Source organism: Sinocyclocheilus anshuiensis, unplaced genomic scaffold (assembly GCF_001515605.1).
Source record: "Sinocyclocheilus anshuiensis isolate Anshui unplaced genomic scaffold, SAMN03320099.WGS_v1.1 scaffold63, whole genome shotgun sequence".
Classification (NCBI taxonomy): Eukaryota; Metazoa; Chordata; class Actinopteri; order Cypriniformes; family Cyprinidae; genus Sinocyclocheilus; species Sinocyclocheilus anshuiensis.
In genome coordinates, this window is record NW_015552625.1 from 1813783 (window position 1) to 1837661 (window position 23879).

The 23879-nt window shown below is 38.0% G+C and overlaps 2 protein-coding genes across 2 annotated transcripts in view; one reads left to right on the plus strand and one right to left on the minus strand.

The window, feature by feature from the left end:
* LOC107666507 (mitogen-activated protein kinase kinase kinase MLK4-like) overlaps nucleotides 1-14278 on the plus strand; it is a 21935-nt gene extending 7657 nt beyond the window's left edge. The window contains exons 2-10 of the mRNA XM_016457876.1: nucleotides 3087-3267; nucleotides 3991-4139; nucleotides 5428-5603; nucleotides 6780-7020; nucleotides 7226-7348; nucleotides 8367-8517; nucleotides 8768-8862; nucleotides 10127-10819; nucleotides 11693-14278. Of these exons, the coding sequence (XP_016313362.1) occupies nucleotides 3087-3267; nucleotides 3991-4139; nucleotides 5428-5603; nucleotides 6780-7020; nucleotides 7226-7348; nucleotides 8367-8517; nucleotides 8768-8862; nucleotides 10127-10819; nucleotides 11693-12078 (2195 nt within the window). The 3' untranslated portion in view covers nucleotides 12079-14278. The remainder of the gene's footprint in view (nucleotides 1-3086; nucleotides 3268-3990; nucleotides 4140-5427; nucleotides 5604-6779; nucleotides 7021-7225; nucleotides 7349-8366; nucleotides 8518-8767; nucleotides 8863-10126; nucleotides 10820-11692) is intronic.
* A 181-nt stretch (nucleotides 14279-14459) lies between these two features.
* LOC107666403 (interleukin-22 receptor subunit alpha-2-like) lies at nucleotides 14460-17553 on the minus strand. Its single transcript, XM_016457667.1, has 6 exons — nucleotides 17484-17553; nucleotides 17143-17275; nucleotides 16825-17003; nucleotides 16422-16591; nucleotides 15225-15394; nucleotides 14460-14856 (listed from the first exon to the last, which is right to left on the minus strand). The coding sequence occupies exons 1-5, from the start codon at nucleotides 17551-17553 to the stop codon at nucleotides 15245-15247; spliced, it is 702 nt and encodes a 233-aa protein (XP_016313153.1). The 3' UTR covers nucleotides 14460-14856; nucleotides 15225-15244.
* Between the last annotated feature and the right edge of the window lie 6326 nt (nucleotides 17554-23879).

Below are 23879 nucleotides of genomic sequence, written 5' to 3' on the forward strand. Positions count from 1 at the left end.
CTGTGACTGTTCTTGAATGGCCCAGCCAGAGCCCTGACTTAAACCCAATTGAGCATCTCTGGAGAGACCTAAAAATGGCTGTCCACCAACGTTTACCATCCAACCTGACAGAACTGGAGAGGATCTGCAAGGAGGAATGGCAGAGGATCCCCAAATCCAGGTGTGAAAAACTTGTTGCATCTTTCCCAAAAAGACTCATGGCTGTATTAGATCAAAAGGGTGCTTCTACTAAATACTGAGCAAAGGGTCTGAATACTTAGGACCATGTGATATTTCAGTTTTTCTTTTTTAATAAATCTGCAAAAATGTCAACGATTCTGTGTTTTTCTGTCAATATGGGGTGCTGTGTGTACATTAATGAGGAAAAAAAATTAACTTAAATGATTTTAGCAAATGGCTGCAATATAACAAAGAGTGAAAAATTAGGGGGTCTGAATACTTTCCGTGTACCCACTGTATATATATATATATATATATACACACATGTGTGTTACATTGTGTCTTTACATTGTAATTATATTTGTTGATTGTAAGTGTCTTTACTGTCATGTTTTTATGTCATAATTTTATGGCATCCTTGCTGCTTATTTAAAAAACAAAAACAAAAAAACATTTAGAATAGTAGTGTAGTTGATTTCGCTCTGCAGATCTGCAAATGCATTATGCATCATTATTATTACTGTGTCATTCTCTTTGTTAAATTAGCAGCTAATACAGCATTCCACTATCGACAATAGACGCAATGTGGCACCCTGCCCCCGTTTCAGCCTGGCAGTGCTACTGTTAACACAACTCAGTTTGTTCATCTCTCCACAGGATTGTGACAAACAACACTGGAAGCTTGCTGACCTTAATTGAAAAAAATAACGTGTGTTTGCTCAGTGCTGCACTCAAGACACCCACCCATCATGAGCCAGACCCTTTCTGCTGTGTTCTTAAGGGGGACTCTTTGCAGTACTCTTTTCCATTCAGGTTGCAGTACATTGCTTAGCAGGTTAAAAGTAGAGGGTACATTTTTAAGGAGGCACAAACAACAGCAAAGTCAAATAGTTGTCTCTCAAAAAGTAAGAAATGAAATCAGGTTTGCTTTGTGCCCACTCTTGCTTATCTGATCAATTATCTTTGACATATAGCAAATAGTGAGTGAAATTATGTTTTTGTGCCCTAATCTTTTAATACCTCACTCAAAGGAATGTCACTAACGAGGGGGCAAAAGCTTAACATAAGTTTGCACAATGGAATGGTCAAGCACTAGTTGCTAGGTGACTGCCAACCCGAGAATGCTCCGACTCCTGGGCCTGAAAGGCTTATTTTCATTATTTTTAATCTCCTCAATGGCTGCTGTTTTCTTTCCAAGACAGGGAGCTTCCCCTGATTGGGGGTAAAGAATATTGCAGAACTGTAGCCAGCAGCCCCTGTGAAACTCGGCACTGTGCTTTGTGTTTTGTAATTTCAGGCACATGAAGTGAAACGTTAAGGAATCTCAAGCATGTGTGCTCTCCAAAATACACACACACGTCACACTCACTGTCTCTCTCTCTCTCTCTCTCTCTCTCTCTCTCTCTCTCTCTCGCTCTCGCTCTCTCTCTCTCTCTGTGACTGACAGTGTAGAGAACAATGGCCTTATTGGAGGGATAGAGAGGGTCCGTGGCGAACATACTACAGGCAGTGGTTATTGTCTAATGATCTAAAGATGATTTTCTGCCCCATAAAACTGACACCATAGAAATCTGAGCAAACAAAAGACTTGTAAGAAAAGTGGAGGCAAATCAGAGCAGGATTGTTTTGAAGCACTATTAGTTTTAGAAGTTTTTAATTTTTATTTATTTATATTGATTGTTTAACATTTATTTTGTGTTTCAGGTTCACAGAAAAAGTGGATCTTCTTTAGTAATAAGACAGCATTTATATACAACCAACTGTTTTACTGAAATATATAAAATATTAAATCTTATTGTGTAATAGGTTGTGGGTGTTGTGTCATTACATTTTAAACAGTTGTTTACTGTTGTGTTGTTACTTCATGGAAAGGAAACCTAAAAGTGCATAGAAACCAACAGCTGAGATTAACCTGAAAGCATCAAAACAGGTGAAACCTGTTCGAAATGGAGTCCCAATTTTCATGTTTGTCCCAAAATTAAAGATTTGTGAATTTTAATGAGTATTTTCTAACATGCTTTTATCTTTTAAAAGACACTGTTTGCCTGGTTATTTTTATTTGCAACGTACAGCATGTTTATGGATCCAAAGAAAATTAAGATAATTGTAAAGGAACAAAAATCCTCATTGTGAAAATAGTTTTAACTTTAAATTCTGATTAGATGGCTTCCTTGCATAAATAAACATTGTGATTTCTGATACCTGAACGGGTGAAAATGTTAAAATGCAAGACAGTTATACTAAATGTATTGCTTTGTAACAAGTGCATAAACTGGGAGTGTAGTCAAGGCCAGTCCTCACCACTGTACGTTGGTTATAGGCTGGAAAAGTTAGAACGTGTTTAATGAAATGTCCACAAATAAGAATACTTAGTTACACCCTCGGGTCATGATGGAAAGGGAGTCAAGGTCAGATTAATCAGACATGTAGTTATCAACACTGTTTATTACATACTGATGTTGATAAAGGTCTCAAGTTGGATAATTGTCAAGGACAGAACCGGTGAGAAATAATACTACTCCTGACCTCAGGATGTTCCTCACTTCAAAGCAAGCTGGCCTACATTCTCATGTTGTTTGTCATTTGGTACGAGACTGAATGGTAAACTAGAGCGACTTGTATGTCTCTTAGAGTTCTTCATGTAGGCCTCTGTCCTTGAAGATTCCACTTCATGATAAAAGAGTGGAAATATGAGCATCCTCTTAGCATTCTTGTATTGTTATTCATTGACATAAATGCTCAAAGGCTAAGGCTCACGCGTAGAAAACATTTCCATCATAACTTAAAGTGGCTGATCTGAATGGCCCAGTCACTTCTTTTTTTCTGTTATTTCAGTGCATTTTTTCACTGCATACTTTTACAATTAACTTAGAACTAATATAGTACAAATAACTCAAACATTTCTCCTTTCTGTTTTTTTTTTTTAGTTTTACTACTTGAAAAAATTGAGAATGATGGCATTGGTCGAAAAATCCTGAAGATTACTGACTTCGGCCTGGCCCGTGAGTGGCACAAAACTACCAAAATGAGTGCAGCTGGCACTTATTCCTGGATGGCTCCTGAGGTCATCAAGTCCTCTCTGTTTTCCAAAGGGAGTGATGTCTGGAGGTAAGCTGTCGTTTTAACTTAATTGCAATGTTGAGCACAAAGCCTGTTATTATAGTGAATTAGTTACTTGAGGTTAGACACAATCACTCGGGCATCATAAGCAGGGTAATTATCCTTCTATGACATAATTTTAGCTGTTTTAATATATTTATTGTTTTTAATGTAATTACGTACTGTCGTAATTTTACCCGATATTTGTGTGCCATGACTATACACACACATTAGAATATTGTCTTTATCTTGCCAGCTCCAAACTGTATTGGAAGTGTTCCAAATCAGTGACTTAAAAGAATCCGTTTCAATTCGAATATCGCATTAAAAGGAAACTCCCCATGTAGGCGGGTAGGTTTTGGAACACGGCTTATATGGAATTTGTAGTGGCTGTTTTTGTTTTTAGGTTCACAGAAACTTTAGGTCAGTTTAAATTAGAACAGCGTTTTGGTGATGATCCAGCTGCCCTTTTACCTTGTTTGTGAAAGCTAAATGTGAAGACTTATCTTTTTCAAAACGTTCTCATGCCACTTTAGTCAAACATTGCTTACTGTATGTCAACACATGATTGGTTTCACTTCTCTCTTCTTTCTTTCCTGGCATTGCTAGAACATTGTTTTCCCAATTCTCATTAGTATTGTACATAAGCACTGTTCATTCAGCCCACTGCTGTGATTAGTTCTAATCCATACCAAACTGACACTTCCCTAATGAATTCTGTTCTCTCTCCAGCTATGGAGTCCTCCTTTGGGAATTACTGACGGGAGAGGTTCCTTACCGTGGCATTGACGGTTTGGCAGTTGCCTATGGAGTGGCTGTCAACAAATTAACCCTTCCCATTCCATCTACCTGTCCCGAGCCTTTTGCCAAGCTCATGGAGGGTGGGTCTGTTGGTAGTTCACTGATGGTGCTCCTGTGTTGTTTATCCAGTGGTTCACTATATGTTATTAATACATGAGCATGACATTTTTTGACGTTTGAGTACTGATGCTCCCTTCACACCACCAGTGTATCTTTGTAGTAGTACTTTAAGTTGCTTATGGGTGTTCCTAGTGAGTGCTGTCACTCTAAAGTTATTGGTAGACTGCATATCATAGATGATGTATGTTGATAAAACTAAGATATTCTAATTTGACTAGATATTTTCTTGTCGCTAAAAAAAGTAACATCCTGCTGTTGTTACTTCTTTAGGGCTAGTTCATTAAATCAATACCCCGATGAACAACCAATTAAAATGAGTGGTCGACCAATATATCGCCATTGGCATTTTTCAAATATTGGCATCGGCCGATAAGTTTTTCTATTTGGCCGATGTGTTCGAGGCGGGACTTTTATTTTGACGGCGCTGAGAACGGCAGCGCCTGAGCACACACCGCTCACATTCTCCCTCTTGTTCGCTGTCGTCGTTCAGTTCTGTCTAATATAGATAGAAGTCTATCTAATAATCAGATAGAACAGTTAAACAAAGGAATTAAAATGTATACAAAAAAAGTATTATAACGATTGCTTTAATATTATTAGTAATAGAAAGGCAAACATTATAATACTTTCTCATTTGCTGTCAGCATTCAGCAAATACGCATTTATATAATTTAAACAAATCTTTTAATGATGCTGCGCTTTATGCATTTGCCCACTGTCATATTAATGTCATTTTCATTGCGTGCTCTATGTAAAATGAGTGTTACCGTGGCTTTATTTAAAAAAAAATAAATAAATGATTCCCAATGCACACAGACTTCCCAGAATACTGAGTGCCCTGTTGGTTACAGTGTTTACTTCCTTTTTAATTAGATTTTTATTAAATATTTATTTATTTGTGAAAAATGCTTTGTCTTCTAAAGTATAAGTATGTTTCTTTTACACAATTATTTTTAATCCATTTTCAAATGATTTCAAATTTCTTAAATATAAATTAAAATAAATAAAAGTATATCGGCTTTATATCGAATACATTCCAAGATATCGGCATCGGCTGTCAAAAAACCCATATCGGTCGACCACTAATTAAAATGATTTAAATTTAAACTGGCTCCTACTGCCAAGAAATTGTCATTTGTGACCCTGGACAACAAAACCAGTCATAAGGGTCATTTACATTGATATTGCAATGAAAGGTCATTGTAATGATAACCAATAGATAGATTCTAACGTATTTTGTGCTTCTAGAATGCTGGGAGCAGGATCCCCACATCCGTCCGTCCTTTGCTTCCATCTTGGAGCAGCTGACTGCCATAGAGGAGGCTGTGATGGCCACCATGCCGCAGGACTCCTTCCACTCAATGCAGGAGGACTGGAGAGTGGAGATTCAAGAAATGTTTGATGAGTTGCGTACTAAAGAAAAGGTCAGTTGATCAAGATTTTGTTGGCTTGTCTATTTCTGAGCTTGTTTTACATGGTTTTGTAATGAGACAGTGGACCTATTTTGTTTTCAGGGTTACAGATTTTAACAGGGGAGCTGTATTTGGTTGAACTTATCCTCTTAAAGCCATCTATTATTACCAATGAAATGGCCTTAAGCGTTCGATAAAGTTAATATGATAAGCTGCTTCCAGTCCTAGCAGCTTGCTGTGTTGAAAAGGTTTTGCCGTTGGTTGATCAAGAATGCCCTTTCCTGCAAGTCAGCTAAAACATCATGTAGAAACTCTGACATTGTTCCACATACATTCTTGATCAGTCTTGAATTTTTCCACTGCTGCAAGTAAATCAATATTTTCATTGTTACATCATGCGCCAAACTTTTCCTTGCTAGTAAATAAACATTGTTAATTAATTAATGAATTGTCTAAATCATCTGCCCAAGTGTGTTTCTTGTCAGACTGCCCCAAAGCTTCTTACAGAAGTTATTCATAAGAGATTAGGCCAAACAGCTTTACTCCGTGTTGCCGGAAAACTGTTTTGATTAATGCTTAACAATTCTGCCTGCAAGTTTTATACGTGTGGATTATTCTGTTCAAAAGATTTGGAGAAGTAAACTAGCTCCATCATAAAGGTGATTGATTCTTTTAACCAAAAGGCAGAATTTCCATTTGCCATCTTCAAGTAAGCAGAATGACAGAACAAGCAGATTTTAAGTATTTATTTACTAGCACACAAATGGTGCTGCTGTTTTATGAATAACTCACTCACAGGTCTCACATTTTATGTTTGTGGTGCTCAAGGGTAAAACCAAGAAAAGAAGACTGATCTGAAATGAGCTGTTTAAGGCAGAGAGGAATCTGAGCTCTGTCCTCCAAGGCCAAAGGAAGTGAAACTGCCATTCATACCATTGATTTTTTATATATTTTTTTTGCTTGTAGACAGAAGAGTCATAAACATGAGAACTGTTCAATTTTGCTTCCCTAGGCAGTGGTTCAGTATATCAAAAAACTTGGCCATAGTTTGTTTGGTCATAATTTCAAGGAATTGTTAAATCGAAAAGGAAATTCTATCATTATTCCCCACCATTACGTCATGTAGATAAACTATTTATAGATTCTTCATCAAATGTACTTGATCATGAATGTTCTTCACACCAACAGGAGCTCCGTTCACGTGAGGAGGAGCTGACGCGAGCAACCCTTCAGCAGAAGTCTCATGAAGAGCTATTGAAGAGGAGGGAACAGCAGCTGGCTGAGCGGGAAATTAATGTGCTTGAGCGTGAGCTCAACATCATCATATTCCAACTCAACAAGGACAAGCCCAATGTTAAGAAACGAAAGGGCAAGTTCAAACGCAGCCGCCTCAAGCTCAAAGATGGCAACCGCATCAGCTTACCCTCAGGTTAGAGCTGTATGAATTTGTAGTGTAGCATGAATATTACATTAATGTCTCTCAATAAATTGTTTATCATGACTGTTTACAGATTTTCTCTTGTAGTATTAGGGTTGTGAAGGACGTTTATGTGAGAAGTGTTATTGTGGCTGAAGTAGAAATGTTTAAAGTGATTTAAATACTACTAAGGGATAACCTTATTTGTGTTTAACAGATTTTCAGCATAAAATCACAGTTCAGGCCTCTCCGACTATGGACAAGAGAAGAAGCCTCAACAGCACCAACTCCAGCCTTCCCAGCAGCCCTACACTGATCCCTCGCCTCAGAGCCATTCAGTGTAAGTACCTACTGTTTTACACATTGATATTTTAGTTTACCACAGTTTTTCAATTTCTTTTGAGATTTTGGGATAAAAAAAACAAACATATTGCTGTTTGCAAGTAGGTTTAGATTTTTAACATTTTATTCTTTATTTTAAAGGGAAGTTCCATCATTTATCTTCCTACGAGAAACTGAAAAAGAAACTGAAATTCAAACAAACATTATTGTCGTAAGCTAATATAAGGATTGGCCCGTATCCCTTTAGCCCATTTCAATACAGTAAAAATAAATCATGTACTAAAGACAGTCACACTAATCAATTCAGTTGTGAGCAACTTAGTATGACATTGCCAGTCTGAATCCTATGTCTGTCACACGTTTGTAACATATTTTCTTCCCATCAGTGAGCCACCCAAGTGACACTAGTCGAAGGGGCAGTATGTTTGTGTATCACCAGGATGTGGATATCACAAGCGAGTGTAAACCTCCTAGCGGGTTTAGGAAGAAAGGCAAGGACAGGACACTGTGGTCCTGTGAGACAGAGCCACCCCATCTAACTGTGTGTTGGTGTGATTCCTGATCAGTACTGCTCTGCAGCATCTCATTTGTTTTGATGACTTTGGGATACAAATGATTGTCATAACACATTGCTTGATGCTTTTGAAGTTTTAATGGTTTGTAATGAGGTTTGCTTTTTCACTGCCTTTGGGGATCAAGTACATTGGGTGGACTTTGAGCTGGTGCTTCAGTAGTTTAAGGTCAACCCAATGATCTTCCTGAAGCTCCATTAACCATTTTTGAGAATGATTGTAATGATCTAACACCTATTTATAAGTTATAATTCCATCTCCGTGTTGCTGGCCTGGGTGGTGGAGGTTGCCTTTATTCACTAAAAAAACTGTTGCCGCTCCGCTGTGAAGGACTAATATATGGAATCTCAGTCTGTGGTGTGACAGATATTGGGACTGTCAGTTAAGAAAGTTTCTGTTAGTATTAGCAATTCTGTTTCAAATTCTTTGTATCTTCACCTCTAGTGACCCTGGACGAGAGCAACAGGACATGGGGCCGAAGCACCAATTACAAACCTGAGGAGTTTGAAGATGTTAAGAAAGGTTTTAAGAAGAAGGGCCGCACATGGGGGCCAAGCTCTGTGCAGACCAAGGAAAGAGGAAATTGTGCTGAAAGGTTAGAACTATTTTTTTTTATTTTTTTGTGTTCATTTTTTTTAAGCAAAGACAAAAATATAATTTTTCTTTTTGTGTGTGATTTAAGTGTGCAATGTATGTTACCTTTTTAATGATTCAGTAAATCTGATGATTCAGATGTGTTCTAATTAGTTATAAATTGTGGGTGTCACTAGGCGCGTTTCCATTACAGATTTGCGCAAAACTTTGGCGATATTTTATAAATGTCGATAAAAAAGTGTTGTCTTCAGAGTTCGCCCTCTCTCAGATGGAAGCAGTCCCTGGTCCACTAGTCTTATGAAGGCCCAGAAATCTGTTCCATTGGCCGCATTATTTGCAGAGCAGGGTATGTAAAGAAGGCTCATCTTCCATTTACTTTTTCCATGTACTCAATTTTCATCGCTTTTTGTTGTATCTTTAAATCATGTTACAAAGAACATGACATTAATCACCTGCTGGGTTTGAAATCTCCCCCCCCATACTCTCATTCTCTATTCCCTATATTAGTCCAATAATCTAGTCCAGTAGTCCAGTGAAAACGAGTAAGCGAATTCAGACGCTGAGTGCACCAGAAGGGCTGCCGCTTCTGCATAATGTGTACTTGCTGTTTAATAATCATTTGAAACTTAGCAAACTGGCAGCTCCAGTAGTAGAGAAGATCCTTGAACTCTGTCATGGAAACTAGCATGTATAAATCTTAATTAAACTATTTAATGATCAAGTAAAAATAAATTTATGCCTGTATCATATTGCACTGTACCTATATCGGACCAGCGGTTTGGAAAATAGATGGATGATTCAGCTGCAGGCGCCATCTTCAGGTGAGATGTGGAAATTTATTTGGCACGGACACTCACAGTGCACTTTGGGTATTCTCTAGTCGTTGAGTGTACATCGGTTGTACACTCGTTATTGTGGTGCATTATGGGATTAAATGAGTGCACTCGATAACGTCCCCTATGGTTTTGGACACCACAATGAATGGCTGTCCCCTCAAATAGTGCTGTTTAGGGTGTAGGAGGAGATTTCACACGCAGCCTCTGTGTCACGGCACCCATTTATGTGCAGCGTTCTGCTGTATTTTGGTGAATTGATTTAACTACTAATATTGGCACAATTAATAAATCTGCACTTTTAGATTCTGTCTAGTCTTGTTTCTATCTAATCTTGTTTCCAAATTGCTTGGTAGTCTTTTATTCATCTATTTTTTTTAGTGTAAACCCCTTTTTGTTTTTGAAGTCTTTTATCCTCCTCAAGGCTGCATTTATTTAATCAAAAACATAGTAAAACAGTAAAATTGTGAAATACTGTTTACAAATGTAATTTATTCCTGTGATGGCAAAGCTGAATTTTCAGCATCATTACTCCAGTTTCTTCAGTGTCACATAATCCTTCAGAAATCATTCTAATATGCTAATTTGGAGCTCAGTTAACATTTTTTATTATTGTTGTGCTGCTTAATATTTTTGTGAAAACAGTGATTATTTTTTTCACATAACTTTTGATAATTATAATGAGCCCTTGCTGAATAAAAGTGTGTATTTATTTTTTTTTTAAATTACTGCCCCTAAACTTTAGCTGTTAACTTTGTTAGCTTGTTGTTTTTCCAGGAACCGATATAGATGAAGTGTGCTCTGCTGATGGATCTGACAACAAACCAAAGCAACTCAAGTTCCCCAACCAGGTGTATATTGATCTACCTCTGTGGAAAGATGAACCGGGGGAGAGCCAGAGGCCGGCTGGTGGAGGTGAGAGCCAGGAGGACCCAACAACCTCCACCAGTTCCACCAGCACCACACCGCAGCACACACCCACCAACAGCCTGAAGCGCACCACCACACGCTGGCGCACAGACGCTGTTCTCTATGGCTGTGCCTCCATCCTGGCATCTGTCGCCTTCGGCTTCGACCTGCGGGAGGTTTGTAAGGGTGCTGCTAATGAGGAACCAGAGCCACGTGAGGAGAAGAAAAAACGAGAGGGCCTGTTTCAGCGTGCCACTCGCTTCCGCCGCAGCACCAGCCCCCCCGGTGGCCGCTCACGCAAGGATGAGGTTACCCCAGGACCCGTTAATCTACTCGCCATGTCATCGATTTCTGAGTGCAACTCCACCAAGTGCCTCCTGCAGTCAGATTTTGAGGGGACTGGGTATAACCTAGTGAACGAGACTCCAGCTAGGAATTCCCAGACGCATCAGAATACAGGCACTAGTGACATTCTTCCCTCAGCCCCTCTACAAGATCATCCTTCTGGATCCAGCTCTCGGCTTAGGAGAAAGAAGTCCAGAGCTGCTGTGTGTCAGACCAGTAAGTGATGTTTTGTTATTTTTTTTAGGAATGATCACAATATAATAATTATTTCTTATAACTGATAAATGGCTCATATTAAAATTGTATACCATTTTCTCAAAATAATGTAAAACATATATGTATATATAATCAATATAAAATCTGATAATTTTAAATGCTACAAGCGAATATAGACCTCACAGCGTTATAATTTAAACTATGAAAAATCAATATTTTAGATTTTTTTAATGTTTTTTTTATATCGTTAGTGTTTTTATTAGATGACAGCAAAGGCAATCTAAATAAAAAATAGATGAAAATGATTGTCAAGTGAAACACTGAATATCAGTGCCAATACAGATACATTTTTTAAAAATATATAATATTTGCTGATAAACACACATTTTTACATTTAGATTACCTTTGCTGTCATCTAATACATCAAATGCACCTAATACATAATACATAACTTTGCTGTCATCTAAAACATTTTTAGTTGAATTTTATAATAGTGTTAAATGTTATCTAAAATACTCACGTTTTCATATTTTACATTATAATGTTGTTCACTTGTAGCATTTAAAATGATGGATTATATATTTTATCTATAAAAAATATATAATCTAAATGTTCTAAATATAAAGTAGTTTGAAATGAATATGTGAAATTAAACTCAATAATAAAGATAAGGTAAAGATAACTTAAAAAAAACATCAAATATCAGCTGATTAGCAATATGTTGTGTATCTTTAGTGCATTTAATTTAAGTTGTTGGTTTATGGGATTACAAAAAAGTTTAGAGGTTTTACTCTGCTCATTACTGCATTAACCCATGACTGAAGTTTTGTTTTCAAATCTTGTTTATTAATGATGTTACTTTCTTTGCTTAAGTTAATGGCAGCAGTAACTCTCAGGCCAGTCCAGCTGATTTCTCTACCACTTCCCTGAAAAAGAAGGCTGACAGAGAGCCTGCTCAAGAGAAGCAAGCCTCCAGAGAATCAGCATCTAGACACAGGCCGCTTTCCCTAAGAAGCAAACCTCACTCCTGGGGTCTTCTGAAGAGTCGCAATAAGAGCTATTCTCTTGGGCACTACTCTGGGGAGAAGAGTGCCCAAAACTTGGACATGGTCCTCCCCTCAGAGGTCAAAATGGGCTGCTCTTTGCTGGATATGGACACAGAAGGTCAAAAACGAGACTGCACGGTTCCCCTCTGTCGAATACAGAGCACACCAAGTCGACCGTCTGTCTTTGAACTGGAGAAAGAGTTTTTATCCTGAAATAAGCTGCAACTGGAACACGGTCTTATTTTTGTCTTGAATCTGTCTGTTCAACATGACATTTAGTTGTTTTTATTTTCCCCCCAAGATTAACATCATGGCCTTTGATCAATATTTGAGCCATTGCTGCTGGAGATATTCTGTGGTACTTTTATTTATATGCTGTTTACTTTGATATGTAATTTAATATGAAGTGAATGATCAACATTCCACTGAATTTACAGTAGAATTGCTGGTTTGTAGTTTTTACAAAGTGATTTGATTTGTAAACGTTTTACACTGATGAACAAGATCTCAGATTCTGTTAGAAACTACAGATTTTTTAAGTGTTCAGGCATTTTTGTCATTTGATTTTGTATCACGTAATGTCATATGAAAGGCATAAACAGGGCCCACAGTGTTAATATAAATAATAATAGTTGTACAGATGAAGTGGCATAGCTAATGTGATTGACCAAACTAACAGACCTCACGTTTGCCAGCCCAAACAGCGCAGTTCCCTACATAGCTCTTTATTTTTCCTGTACTAATACATTACATTTTCAGGGTTTTGTCGTTTGTGACCTATTTGAAATTGTTTCCTACTTTTTTTTTTTTTTTTGGAACATTATTTTTTCTGAAGTTATATTGGAGAAGGAACCTCATGGACTCTCCTTTTTTAGCTTTAAGTCAGATGCATTTTATCTAATTATGTCTTTTAGAGGTGTACACATGCCTGTAGCTTTTTAGGTTGCATAACCCAAATGGGAAGCAAAAATATATATAGATATTGCATTATGCTGCCAAATAGTGATGAATGAATTAACCATATTGTTAGTGTCTATCAATATTGCTATTATTTACAAATCATTCCAGTCTATACAAAACCTAAAAAAATGGATTTAACTAATAGATTCATCAAGCACCAGGATGCTACTTAAAACTGTTACCATCTGAGTAGCTTGGTTTTGAGTTTTACGCTTCAGTAGGTTCACTAAAAATTTAAAGCAGAATGTTTAGAATTATATAATGTTAAATCAGGATTTGGTGCTTGAACTGTGTAAGTGATTTAATCTGTTTCTGCAAAACCCAAATGCTTTTTTTTTTTTTTTTTACTGTCATTCTATATATTCAAACTGTTTTCTTAATCATTACCCTGTGTAAAAGACTGAATTATTAACTTGTTCATTGTGGACTTAAGTAGTTCAGTAACTTACTTTTCCATTTTCTCTTTGTGTCACTTAAAATATTGTTTTGTATCTGTGGAGACTGATTTGAAACGTACTTAATTGAAACGTTATTTTGTGGTTATAGGGTGTCAAATGGAAGAGCACTGTACTCTTAGTACTCTCATCTTCTAATTGGAGAAGATGTGTTTGAGAAACAACTCAGTATTGAAAAAGCTGTTATAGTAGGGATTAGAATTATTTACTGTAATTATTTCAGTTAGCATAAATGTACTGTTTGTTCAGAAATAATCAGAGGTTTTCCCACTGCCTCCTGTTCAAAAACACCCATTATGTGGTGATGTTTTGAAGAAAGAAGAACAAAATATGTTTTGTAGCACTGGAATTTTCGAGTCATGATGATTGTTCATTACATTTACACTGTTATTGTATTAAGGCATAAAGATTACTGTTAGTTTAGATAGACAACTGCACATTAGGATTCATAAGAACAAAGGACTTGGAGAGACATTGTGGTGCCTCCTTTTTATGTCTTGCAATGATCATTACTAGATGACGTAATAATATGATGCCTGTTTTTAAGGAATTCATCTGGTGTTATTGTCTAAGCACAATCATTTCTCCTATTATGGGAGGACTGCAGAGATCAAACTTTAAAAGCAGTTTTATTTAGACCGATTTCCAAACGTGAATGACACAGATGTGTGAATGACAGAAAACAGAAGATTTATGTTTTCACCAAAGTTGAAGTCTTGGATTGTGAAACGGTTTGGGAAGATTGTTACATGGTACAGATGCACTGCTAATAGTTTTACTGGTTTTGCTCTTTAGTGTATGTTGTATTGAGCTCTGTTTTTATCCACTGTTTTACCCATGTGACCAATTTAATGTTAAAAGCTGTTCTGTTCAGATGTGGACTGGTTATTTGCTCCAGGAGGGCTCAAAGAAAAAAGGGCTGAGCCCAGAATCATCTCATTTATATCGAATTCTACTATTTTACTGTACACAAGTGACCAATAAATACTTTATACAACATATACGCATTGTTTTTCTTTCATAATTTATTTAGTTTTACTTTCAGTCATTTGTTGTATATTTATTGAGTTCCAACACTGTTTAACACAACATTCAACTACTACTGTCTGGTGTTCAGTTCTCAGCCCTGAACGTGACGATTAGTTCATTTTTTTATTTTCAGCAGTCATTAGCCTTAAAGCTGAAGTGTGTATATATTTTAATAATAATAAAAAAAAAAGCCAACTTAATACTAAATATCTTCAAGTAAGCCATTTGTTGATTTCCCTGAGAAAAAAACAAATGTAAATACTTTCCACTGCTGTTGGCTCAAACAAGTGGTGTGATTTGAGGGCGGCACTATTTCTTTGTCCACCCAATGCAAGATAAGTGTTCAGGAAACCTATGTGTAAACAGTCATTATTTTGCTGATAGTGCTAGTGGTGCAGAAATTACACACTTCAGCTTTAATGTAACCTAAAGGCAAAGCCAGGCTTATAGTAAACATGACCTTGGTGGAAAAATTGCAGACATTCCACTATGTAATGTGTATGTGTGTAATTTTCATGTTGAACAAAGGTCCAGAAGCAGCCTCACCCTGCAGGCAGATAAAACAGAAATGTTATAATCGAAACCAGAAATAATACCAATACTCTAAAAATACACGTGCATCTTGTATGTGCTCAAAATTCTCAGAACTGAAACTCTTAGCAAAGTAGACAATCGCTCTAATTTATCCTAAGGTGGTTGGAACTTGATCTGAGGGTGTCTCAAGAGTGCAATCTCTGTCTCGAATAACAAGTAGCGTGTCTGTGCTCACTTTGTCGTCTTTTTGTCTACCAACCATCAATACCCGGGAGGCAACTTGGAGAAAGCACAAAGGCAGAAACTTGTCATGGACACCATCATTTATCTCAGGTGTTTCCCTTACTAAAGAAACCATATCACGTGTTACGTAAGGCTTACCTGTGGGAGACACTACGCCTTCAATGAGTGCTGATGCAGGTGCTGGGACTCCGTAAGCTTTTGCGGCCTGAGCGAGGGGTAACGGACACAGCCTGAAGGCAGTAGGTGGTTTTCGGACGTAACCCCTCGATCACAAGCTCCTTGGAGCAACTGTCTGTTTCATAAACTTCCTATTTGGGAAAGATGGGATTGGTTTAGCATACTGAATTTGAGGAATTTGGAATCATTTATAATAATTACAGTAAATTTAGGGCGTGGGCTGCCAGACAGTTATTAAAATTTCAAAACATTTAGGAAAAACCGCCAAATGAAGTGCAATTTGCTCTGTGAATGCCAGTATTCGTATGCAGATTAATTCCTACAATAACAAATTGCAATAAATAAAGATAAATAATGATATCAATTAATAAGCAAGCTAATTAACTAATCCAGTCATTTGCTCTCTCGGAATCATGAACAAATAGCTGTATTGCAATTTTTCAGTGGAACACAAAATAAGATATTCTGAAGAACCTTGGTAACTAAAAGGTTTTGGTAATCATTGACTTCCACTGTATGGAAAAAGATATTTCTTAAAATATGTTCCACAGAAGAAAGAAAGTCCTGCTGTTTTGGAACGACATGAACGTGAGTAAATAATTCCAGCATTTTCATTTTTGGGGGAACTAACTCTTTAACTTTAATATTCAACAGTTAGTTTCGGTCCTCGAATCTGATTGGCCGAGGAGCGTTCTAAGAGCACTGATACAACAATGCTGAACTTTTCACTTGTTTTATCACTCCACTTTCCGTGTTTGCGCCTTCCAGACAAACTGACTGAATATTAGAGGTAACGATTTTATACTGACTATTTCTGCAGGTTATATCTTTCCACCAGAAGTTGGTGACAAGTAACTGTCTTTATGAGTGTGGGTAAATGAATCATTTTCTTAACCGATTCGTTCATCTACTAAGTGTTGACACACGACAGAACACATTATACCGACGAAAACAGGTGATTAAACTGGAAATACTGTGTTTAAAATGTGTTCTTTAATATGAACTTCTTGTTTATTGAACTAAAACTGTGCATATAATCTGAACAATGTTCCAAGAGTCTTGACCATGTGATATTGTTTAAATCTATAATTTCACATAGGCTTCATATACTATATATACACATTGAATTTGTACGTTTATATGCAAGGGTTTTCTTACCTCTTCTACATCATTGTGTATTAGGTATATTCTAAATGTCAGTTTCTGCAGTTTTGTCACTCGTATCCTAGAGCCCCTCTGTCCTTGCAGTGGTGTCCTCGGAGGTCTGATTTGCACTGAAATGATCCGTCCTGTCACGGTCACCTTTATCTGCGGTGGGCTGAAATTGGCTGTAATTCAGAGGAAGTTGTTTGATGATAAGTTCCACAGGAAAAAACAACTAAATATAACATAGTGCTGTTATGCCATCACAATCACATTGTGTAATCTTTGTTCCTCTTCGATTGGCACCTCCATATCAAAATCAACCATATACGGATGGAAGATCATTTCAAATACAAATGTGTTGAATTATAAGCTTTTCTCATGGAAAATCATAATTAAAATGATGCAGTATACTCACTTTCCCACTGAGGGTAAAACCTGTGGCTAAGGACCCATGATGAGAAGCCCTCAGAGGACAAGGAACGGACCCTGGCATAGTACCATTCTCTGGGATCTGACGTTGCCTGGCTCAGGTCACACTCCAGCAACCGAATGCCCTGACAGTGTTCAGAGTTAGTCCACTCCTTGTCTCCGTATCTGAAAGAGAGGTCACCAATATGAAACATTTCATAGCTACAGAAATGTGAGGATTCAATTTGGGTGGTGCAGCAGATATTGGCAAGTAATTTTCCGAACCTAATTTACGTTCTTTGACAAGAACTTTGTGCACGCTTACATTTTATGCTGAACAGAATATGTCAGGTTCTTGACAGCTTTGTGTGGATGTTTCCAGTGTAAGACATTTCTGAAGTCCAAAGAATGGAACTGCAATTCAAGGGGAGCCAAATCATCCTGCGGAGAGGGGCTGCCTTAAAGACAGTACAAATGAAACTTTACATGGAAATACTGTGAATGTTGATGTTCATTGTTTATGCAGGCTGCCAATGGTCAAGTTAAAGTCTTGAATTGAAACTATATAACTGTTTGTATCAAAGTTTATAATTTAGAAGATAAAATAAAAAATATTAATATAGTGCCATCATCAAATTTCAGTGCAAGAGACAAGCTATTACTTACAGTCTGCCCAATAGAGAAGTGACATCGCAAAAGCAAGTTCCAGGCATTTATGTCCAGTCAATGCATACATGTTAACAGATAAATGACACTGTGGTGGTTTACCTCTGAGACCTTTTTAACCATATCGTTCTTCCCTAAATTAGACCCACGTCACGTTTTTCCAACTCAAAAATAAATTCATTGCTCTTCCTTAATTTAATTGAAGAAGGTTTTTACACGCAATTTAATTTAGTTCATTCATTCAAAAAGAAAAAAAAAAGTTGGGTCCACATAATTTAATTTGTTTAGGTCAGCTTTATGTTATTTTGTAAAAATAATTTGTGGGACCATTTTTTTATTGATTCACTGAAGTTTCATTAATTTTCTAATGCTTAATCAAGCAGTTGTGTATATCATTAGGAACAATACATATAATGAACAAACAAAAAGACTCTGACACTGACACTAGAATTGCAGTTATTCATTGAGTGCCCACAGCCTATGCACAGGCCACACTTTTCTGCATAATGGTAACCACAAAATTCAAAACAATTACAGAAACTCCTCTAAATGTCAACATAACTGAACATTAAATACTTACATGTCTTTCCCTTTACTGAAAAACGCTGCCTAAATTTACTCTTCTATTGCAGCCCCTTGCAAAGTATGATGGGAACTACAGATCAACTACCCAGTTAATTATGTCAACCAAATAATTTGTGTAGGTTTAACACAAATTAATTAATGAAACTTTTAGGGATGTAACAATATTATCAATATCGCGATAGCAAATATGAAATATGACAATATGAAGCGAAGTGTAGTTTTTTAAATATATTTGTTTTGGGCCATTATGCTTTGGCACAGTATCTGTCAAACGAACTAAAACCAAAAGCACAATATGGCTTAATCCCTTCATCAAGCCCATTTTTGCTGCGTGTTTTGAAGCGAAGTGCACACATTGTTCATGCGATCAGCTTGTGATCCGGTGTTCCCTATCGAACGTTCACTTCATGTTGCGTTATGGGTTACACTCCTGTTTACCCTGTTACTGAAGCCTGATTTGTTAACGTTTGTGTAACTGCACAAACCAATGGCGCTTTAGCCCGCCAGAATGGGCAGAGCTGACCTGTACATAAGTCGGCTCAGAGTGCCATTCATCAGAATCTTCTCCTTCAGCGACGAGACCTTCTCTTCGCTGACCCAACTACGAAGAAGCCGAAGAAGCAGAAAGAAGAAGCTGCTACTCACCTGCTCTCCTGCTCTCCTCGCTCTCTGCTGTGGAAGGAGCCACTAGCAGCGGAAGATCCGGCCATCCGGCTATCTAAGAGCATTTCCAGAGCAAATTTCCAGCGGCGTTGTTGCAAATGTCGCTCCGCAAGTGCAGCGCCTGCAAGGACCTGCAAGATGCTGATGGGCACAGTGAGTGCATTGCCTATCTGGGTAGCGGCCACGCAGAGGCTGCGCTCACTGAGACTTCATGTTCTCATTGTGGGAACATGAGTCTCTCCCTCCTTTGTTCGCATATTGCCTTCTTCCACGAAGGCGGTCCTTCCCATTCTGCTCTCCTGTTTCCATTCTCGCCCAAGAGAAAGAAACAGCGGAGCAGTGGGCCTCATCCCTCAGGCTTGAGTGAGTTTACGTTGGCCCAGCGCCCGCGTACCTCACTCTGCCCGCAACGCCTCAGTTTGCCAGTGTGTTACCAGAGGATAAACACCTCCCGTCGGCTGCGAGTGGCCTGGTGTCTTTCTGTGCTTCAGAGGAGGAGGTGATCGTTGATGACTCTATGTCCTTAACGGCATCTGACGCTGAAGAGTGGGTGGGTTCCGGCGAGGAGCCTGAAGACCTCGCTCTTTCTCAGTCTGCACGCCCCAGCATAGACTCGGAGCTGATCCGTGTCCTCACGAAGGCGGTGGGGGAACTCGGCCTGGGTGCGGCCCCGGAAGCACACTCCCAGATGGCAGGTCTCCTTTCTGGGATCAGTTATAGACTCGGTTCAAATGCGAGCCTGGATTTCGCCGGAACGCTCCCTGAATATTCAGCGAGTGGCGGCATCATTCAAGTTGGGGACTACATGTCCGCTCAGGATGTTTCAGAGGATGCTCGGGCTCATGGCAGCCGCCTCCTCAGTTATTCCCCTGGGCCTGCTTTACATGCAGCCCCTCCCGTATTGGCTAAAGACTTGTGTACCATCCCATGCCTGGTGTCTTGGCCGACATCGCGTCAGGGTAACCCATCGCTGCGTCAAAGCTATGGCTCCTTGGACGACTCCTAAATCTGTTTTTAACAGGCGTGCGGTTGGGAACGACCTCCTGAAGGATGGTGGTCACAACGGACGCCTCCAGCTCGGGCTGGGGCGCGTTGTACGAGGGCAATCCGGCGTTCCAGGGAGTGGACATGCTGTCCAGGGACAATGTAGCTCCAGGAGAATGGAGACTACATCCCCAATCGGATCAGATGATCTGGTCGGTTTACGGCAAGGCAGAGGTGGACCTCTTTACCTCTGAAGACAACTGTCACTGCCCAATCTATTTCTCAACACAGCGGGATGCTCTGGCCCACGATTGGCCCAATACCCATTTGTACGCATTCCCTCCTATCGCTCTGCTCCCTCAGTTTAAAAGGTGAGTCAGGGAAATGAGATGTTCTCTCTTCTTGGTGGACCCACTTTGGAGGAACCAGCCTTGGTTCCCAGAAATGATTCAGATGACATCAGCAGGTCCGTGGCTGATACCACTGAGGAGAGAGGCTCTCTCGCAGGCACAAGGCAAGATTTGGCACCCCCAGCCAGAGCTGTGGAACCTTCATGACTGGTCCCACGATGGGAGTCTAGCCAGCTCCCCGCGAGAGTCTCTATCACATCTTAGAAGATAGAGCTCCTTCTACAAAACATCTCTACGCTCTCAAGTGGTCAGTCTTTTGTGACTGGTGAATTCAGGACCTGAATTCATGTGACGTGTCCTATGTGCTAACTTTTCGTCAAGAACTGTTGGACAAGGGGCACGCCCCATCCACACTTAAAGTCTATGTGGCAGCCATCACAGCGAATCATTCTCTCATGGCTGGTCAGACAGTCGGCAGGAACGACTTGGTCGTTAAATTCCTGAGGGGTGCTCGGAGGTTGAATCCTCCTCAGGACTGTGCCGATGTGGGATTTGTCCTTAGTTCTAAGGACGGCTCCCTTCAAGCCGCTACAATCAGCTAGCTTACGGGTCAAGGCGCTCAGAACTCTGTTCAGAGCCCAGGTAATATCCCTGCTGGCCCTCACTACGGTGGACGGTGAACAGGGTCAGAACTTATTGTTCCCGGTCCGGGCACTCAGAGTTTACATTGAGCACTCTAAGTCGTTCAGACAGTCTGAGCAGCTCTTTGTGTGCTTTGGAGGCCGCTCTAAAGGGCTGCTAATTACAAAGCAAAATTTTCATTTTTTCCCAATTCATCATTTGCCTTTTTTTCTTTTTAAATATCGCAATAAATATTGTATTGTGGACTTCATATCACAATAATATCGTATCGTGAGATTTTGATATCATTGCATCCCTAGAAACTTTAATTTTAAATACAAGTAAATAAAAATAAGATGGTGCAAAATGTTCAAAAATCATGTTAATTTAGCTAATTTTAATTAATTAAACTGAACAATGGTTGTTGTTGCTGTATTTTAATTTTTTTTTGAGTGAAGAAAGGGCAACCCTGCACCGAGGTCATTATGTATGTCATCCTGTACAGTATATTGTTACATTATTTTACTTGAATAATGATGTCTAAATACTTAAATATGTAAAACAAATGAATCCATGTATTTTTAATTACATTCATCTTTAGTTCCCAAAATTAAATCCCAAAATGTGATCAAATATGTTTAATGGTGATCCAAAACCACAATGATAGACTCATAAAACCCTTGAAGAAATGCTTTTTTCCTGCACTTTATTTTAAATAGTTCCTCTGTCAGGATATGGACATCATGCTGAAGTCATATGAAGTCAGGGAATACCTCTCTCACACTCACTAACCACAGGACACATGAGTTGACTGCATGGAAACAAAAAGAGAGTGGTTTTATCTTGTGCTTGACAGGCACGTCTGTTCTTTAAAATATACATCAGATAAACATCTGGTTCATTCACAGGAAAGAAGCAGAGGTCTGCAGGAAAGAGAAATGCGTGTACTATAAAATTTTATTGGCTTTGATATCAAGGCGAGATCAGTTGTTACCGCTATGACTTTTGGAAATGGTGTAAACACATTTCCTCTTTCGTGTGTGCTTTGAAATGTATCTACCTGCTTGTGTAACCCAGCTAAGACTCTGACCTTTCACTTTGTTCCCCAGCCTTTGTTTTTGCACATTTTCACTTCACTTTTATTGTTAAAAGGGCATTTACATGTCTGATATGATGAACAATGTCACGTATTACCAGCTAAATGCCATGTTTTCTATACCTGTTGTACCATTTTGTCATGGTTTTTAATTTCCATTGAAATAAACTTACGTGTCTCTAACATCTTTAACAGGAACAATAACAGTTTGACATTGGAAAATGATTCCATACGTACCACTCACAACTTCTGTTTATCCAAAATTAGGGAAAGAGGTATGCAATATTTTAATGATTTAATGATTTTAGACTACTGCCATGGTCTTTTAAAAAAGAAGTACATTTAGCATATTTCCTGACAATTGCATTTTAATTTCAATTCAATAAAATGGATTATAGTTTTGAGTTTATATTGAACACAGATAGCTAAACTAAGCTTATGTTTTTTGGGACTTAAATACATCTTTATTCTGTTGTCTATTGTCTTTGAAATATGGTTAAAGTGTACCGCTGAAGTATACTAACAACCATTTATGGTAGACTAAGATATAATGTAATTTCTATTCTATTCCAATTTAATAAATTTACATTTTTAAAAATTTAAATGTAATATTTAAAAAACTAAAATAAAAATGATAATAAAGTACTTTACATGTGCTTTAATGTTAGAACATATTTATGTATTTATTTTTTGAACAATTCAAACAACATTTTTGAGCATTGCTTTTTGAACCAGAAGAATGTAATGGCTCCAAAAAAAAACAACAAAAAAACAAACAAACAAGCAAAATTAGACAAAATTAGTGCAATTGTTGTTTTCACTGATGCATGTTAACATTTCAAAAAATGTGTTTTAGGGTTTCATGACCCTTTAAAGCATGACAAAAGATTATTAAAACAATTATTATAAAATGTACGGTAACACATTACAATAATGTTCGGTTTGTTAACTATATTTAATGCATTAAATAATAATAACTAACAATGAGCAATACATTTGTTACAGTATTTTGATAATGTTAGTTATTAAAAATACAACTCATTGTTAGTCCATATTAGATCAGGTCCATTAAATAACATCAATAGATACAACTTTTGTTTTTAATAATGTTTTAGTAAATGTTGGAATCAACATTTATTTGTTGTCATGTTGGAATCAACATTAATTAAGATTAATAAATGCTCTAGAAGTATTTTTCATTGTTAGTTTTATGAGTTTTTACTAATCTTAACAAATGTAACTTCTTGAAAAGTGTTATTAAATGTACTTTAAAATGTATAACTTTTAATTTGACTATTGCAAATCACACTTTTTAAAAATGTACGTTTATGTGTTACAATGTCAAGAAAGTGTACTCTTTTTAAGTATACTTATGTGGCCTTTAATTTTATTTAGAGTTTTTCAAAAACATTTTCCAAAAAAAAAAAAAAACTTTTAGGATTTGAAATTCAATACAATTAATCACACTTCTTTTTCACAAGGGTCAAGAAATGCTGAAAGTTTATTAACTATTTAAGTAATTTGCATTTAGCTAGTAACTGTTAAAGTAAGACTAACATTTGCCTTCAAATCTCAGGTGTGTTTCAGCTCTTTTGTGTGTCCAGCACCATGTGCTCATTGACTGGGAGTCTAAAGGCCTCCAGAAGGGAAGGGTCAAGACTACTTTTGTTGGTCTATCAAAAGACCTTTGACCCAGTTGCCATGGTTTCATTATCATTCCCTACAGCTGTTCAGACGACTCTGCCCCACGCTGTTGTTCTCGCCATTTTCCTCCTTACCCCCTCTCTTGTGAGGTCTGTGTACTCGCAGTGAGCAGCTTTCCCTTGCCAGGCTTCCCTTGACATAATTTCCCAGGAAGAACAATGGCTGTGTCCCCTCACCTTTAGTCAAAGAATCTCAAAAGAAAGCTGGCAAAATGATTTGTGCACTGCCTGTGAGTCACTGCGCTCTGAGAAAGTGCTGCAGAAATGATGACTCAGCCAAGAAAAACCCGCAGAAACAATGTTTGTTCGATTTATTTCTTCAGGAGATGAACAACAGAAAGATCTCAAGATAATCACCCCTTTCTTTCTGACTGCTGTTTGCTTTTGTCACAGG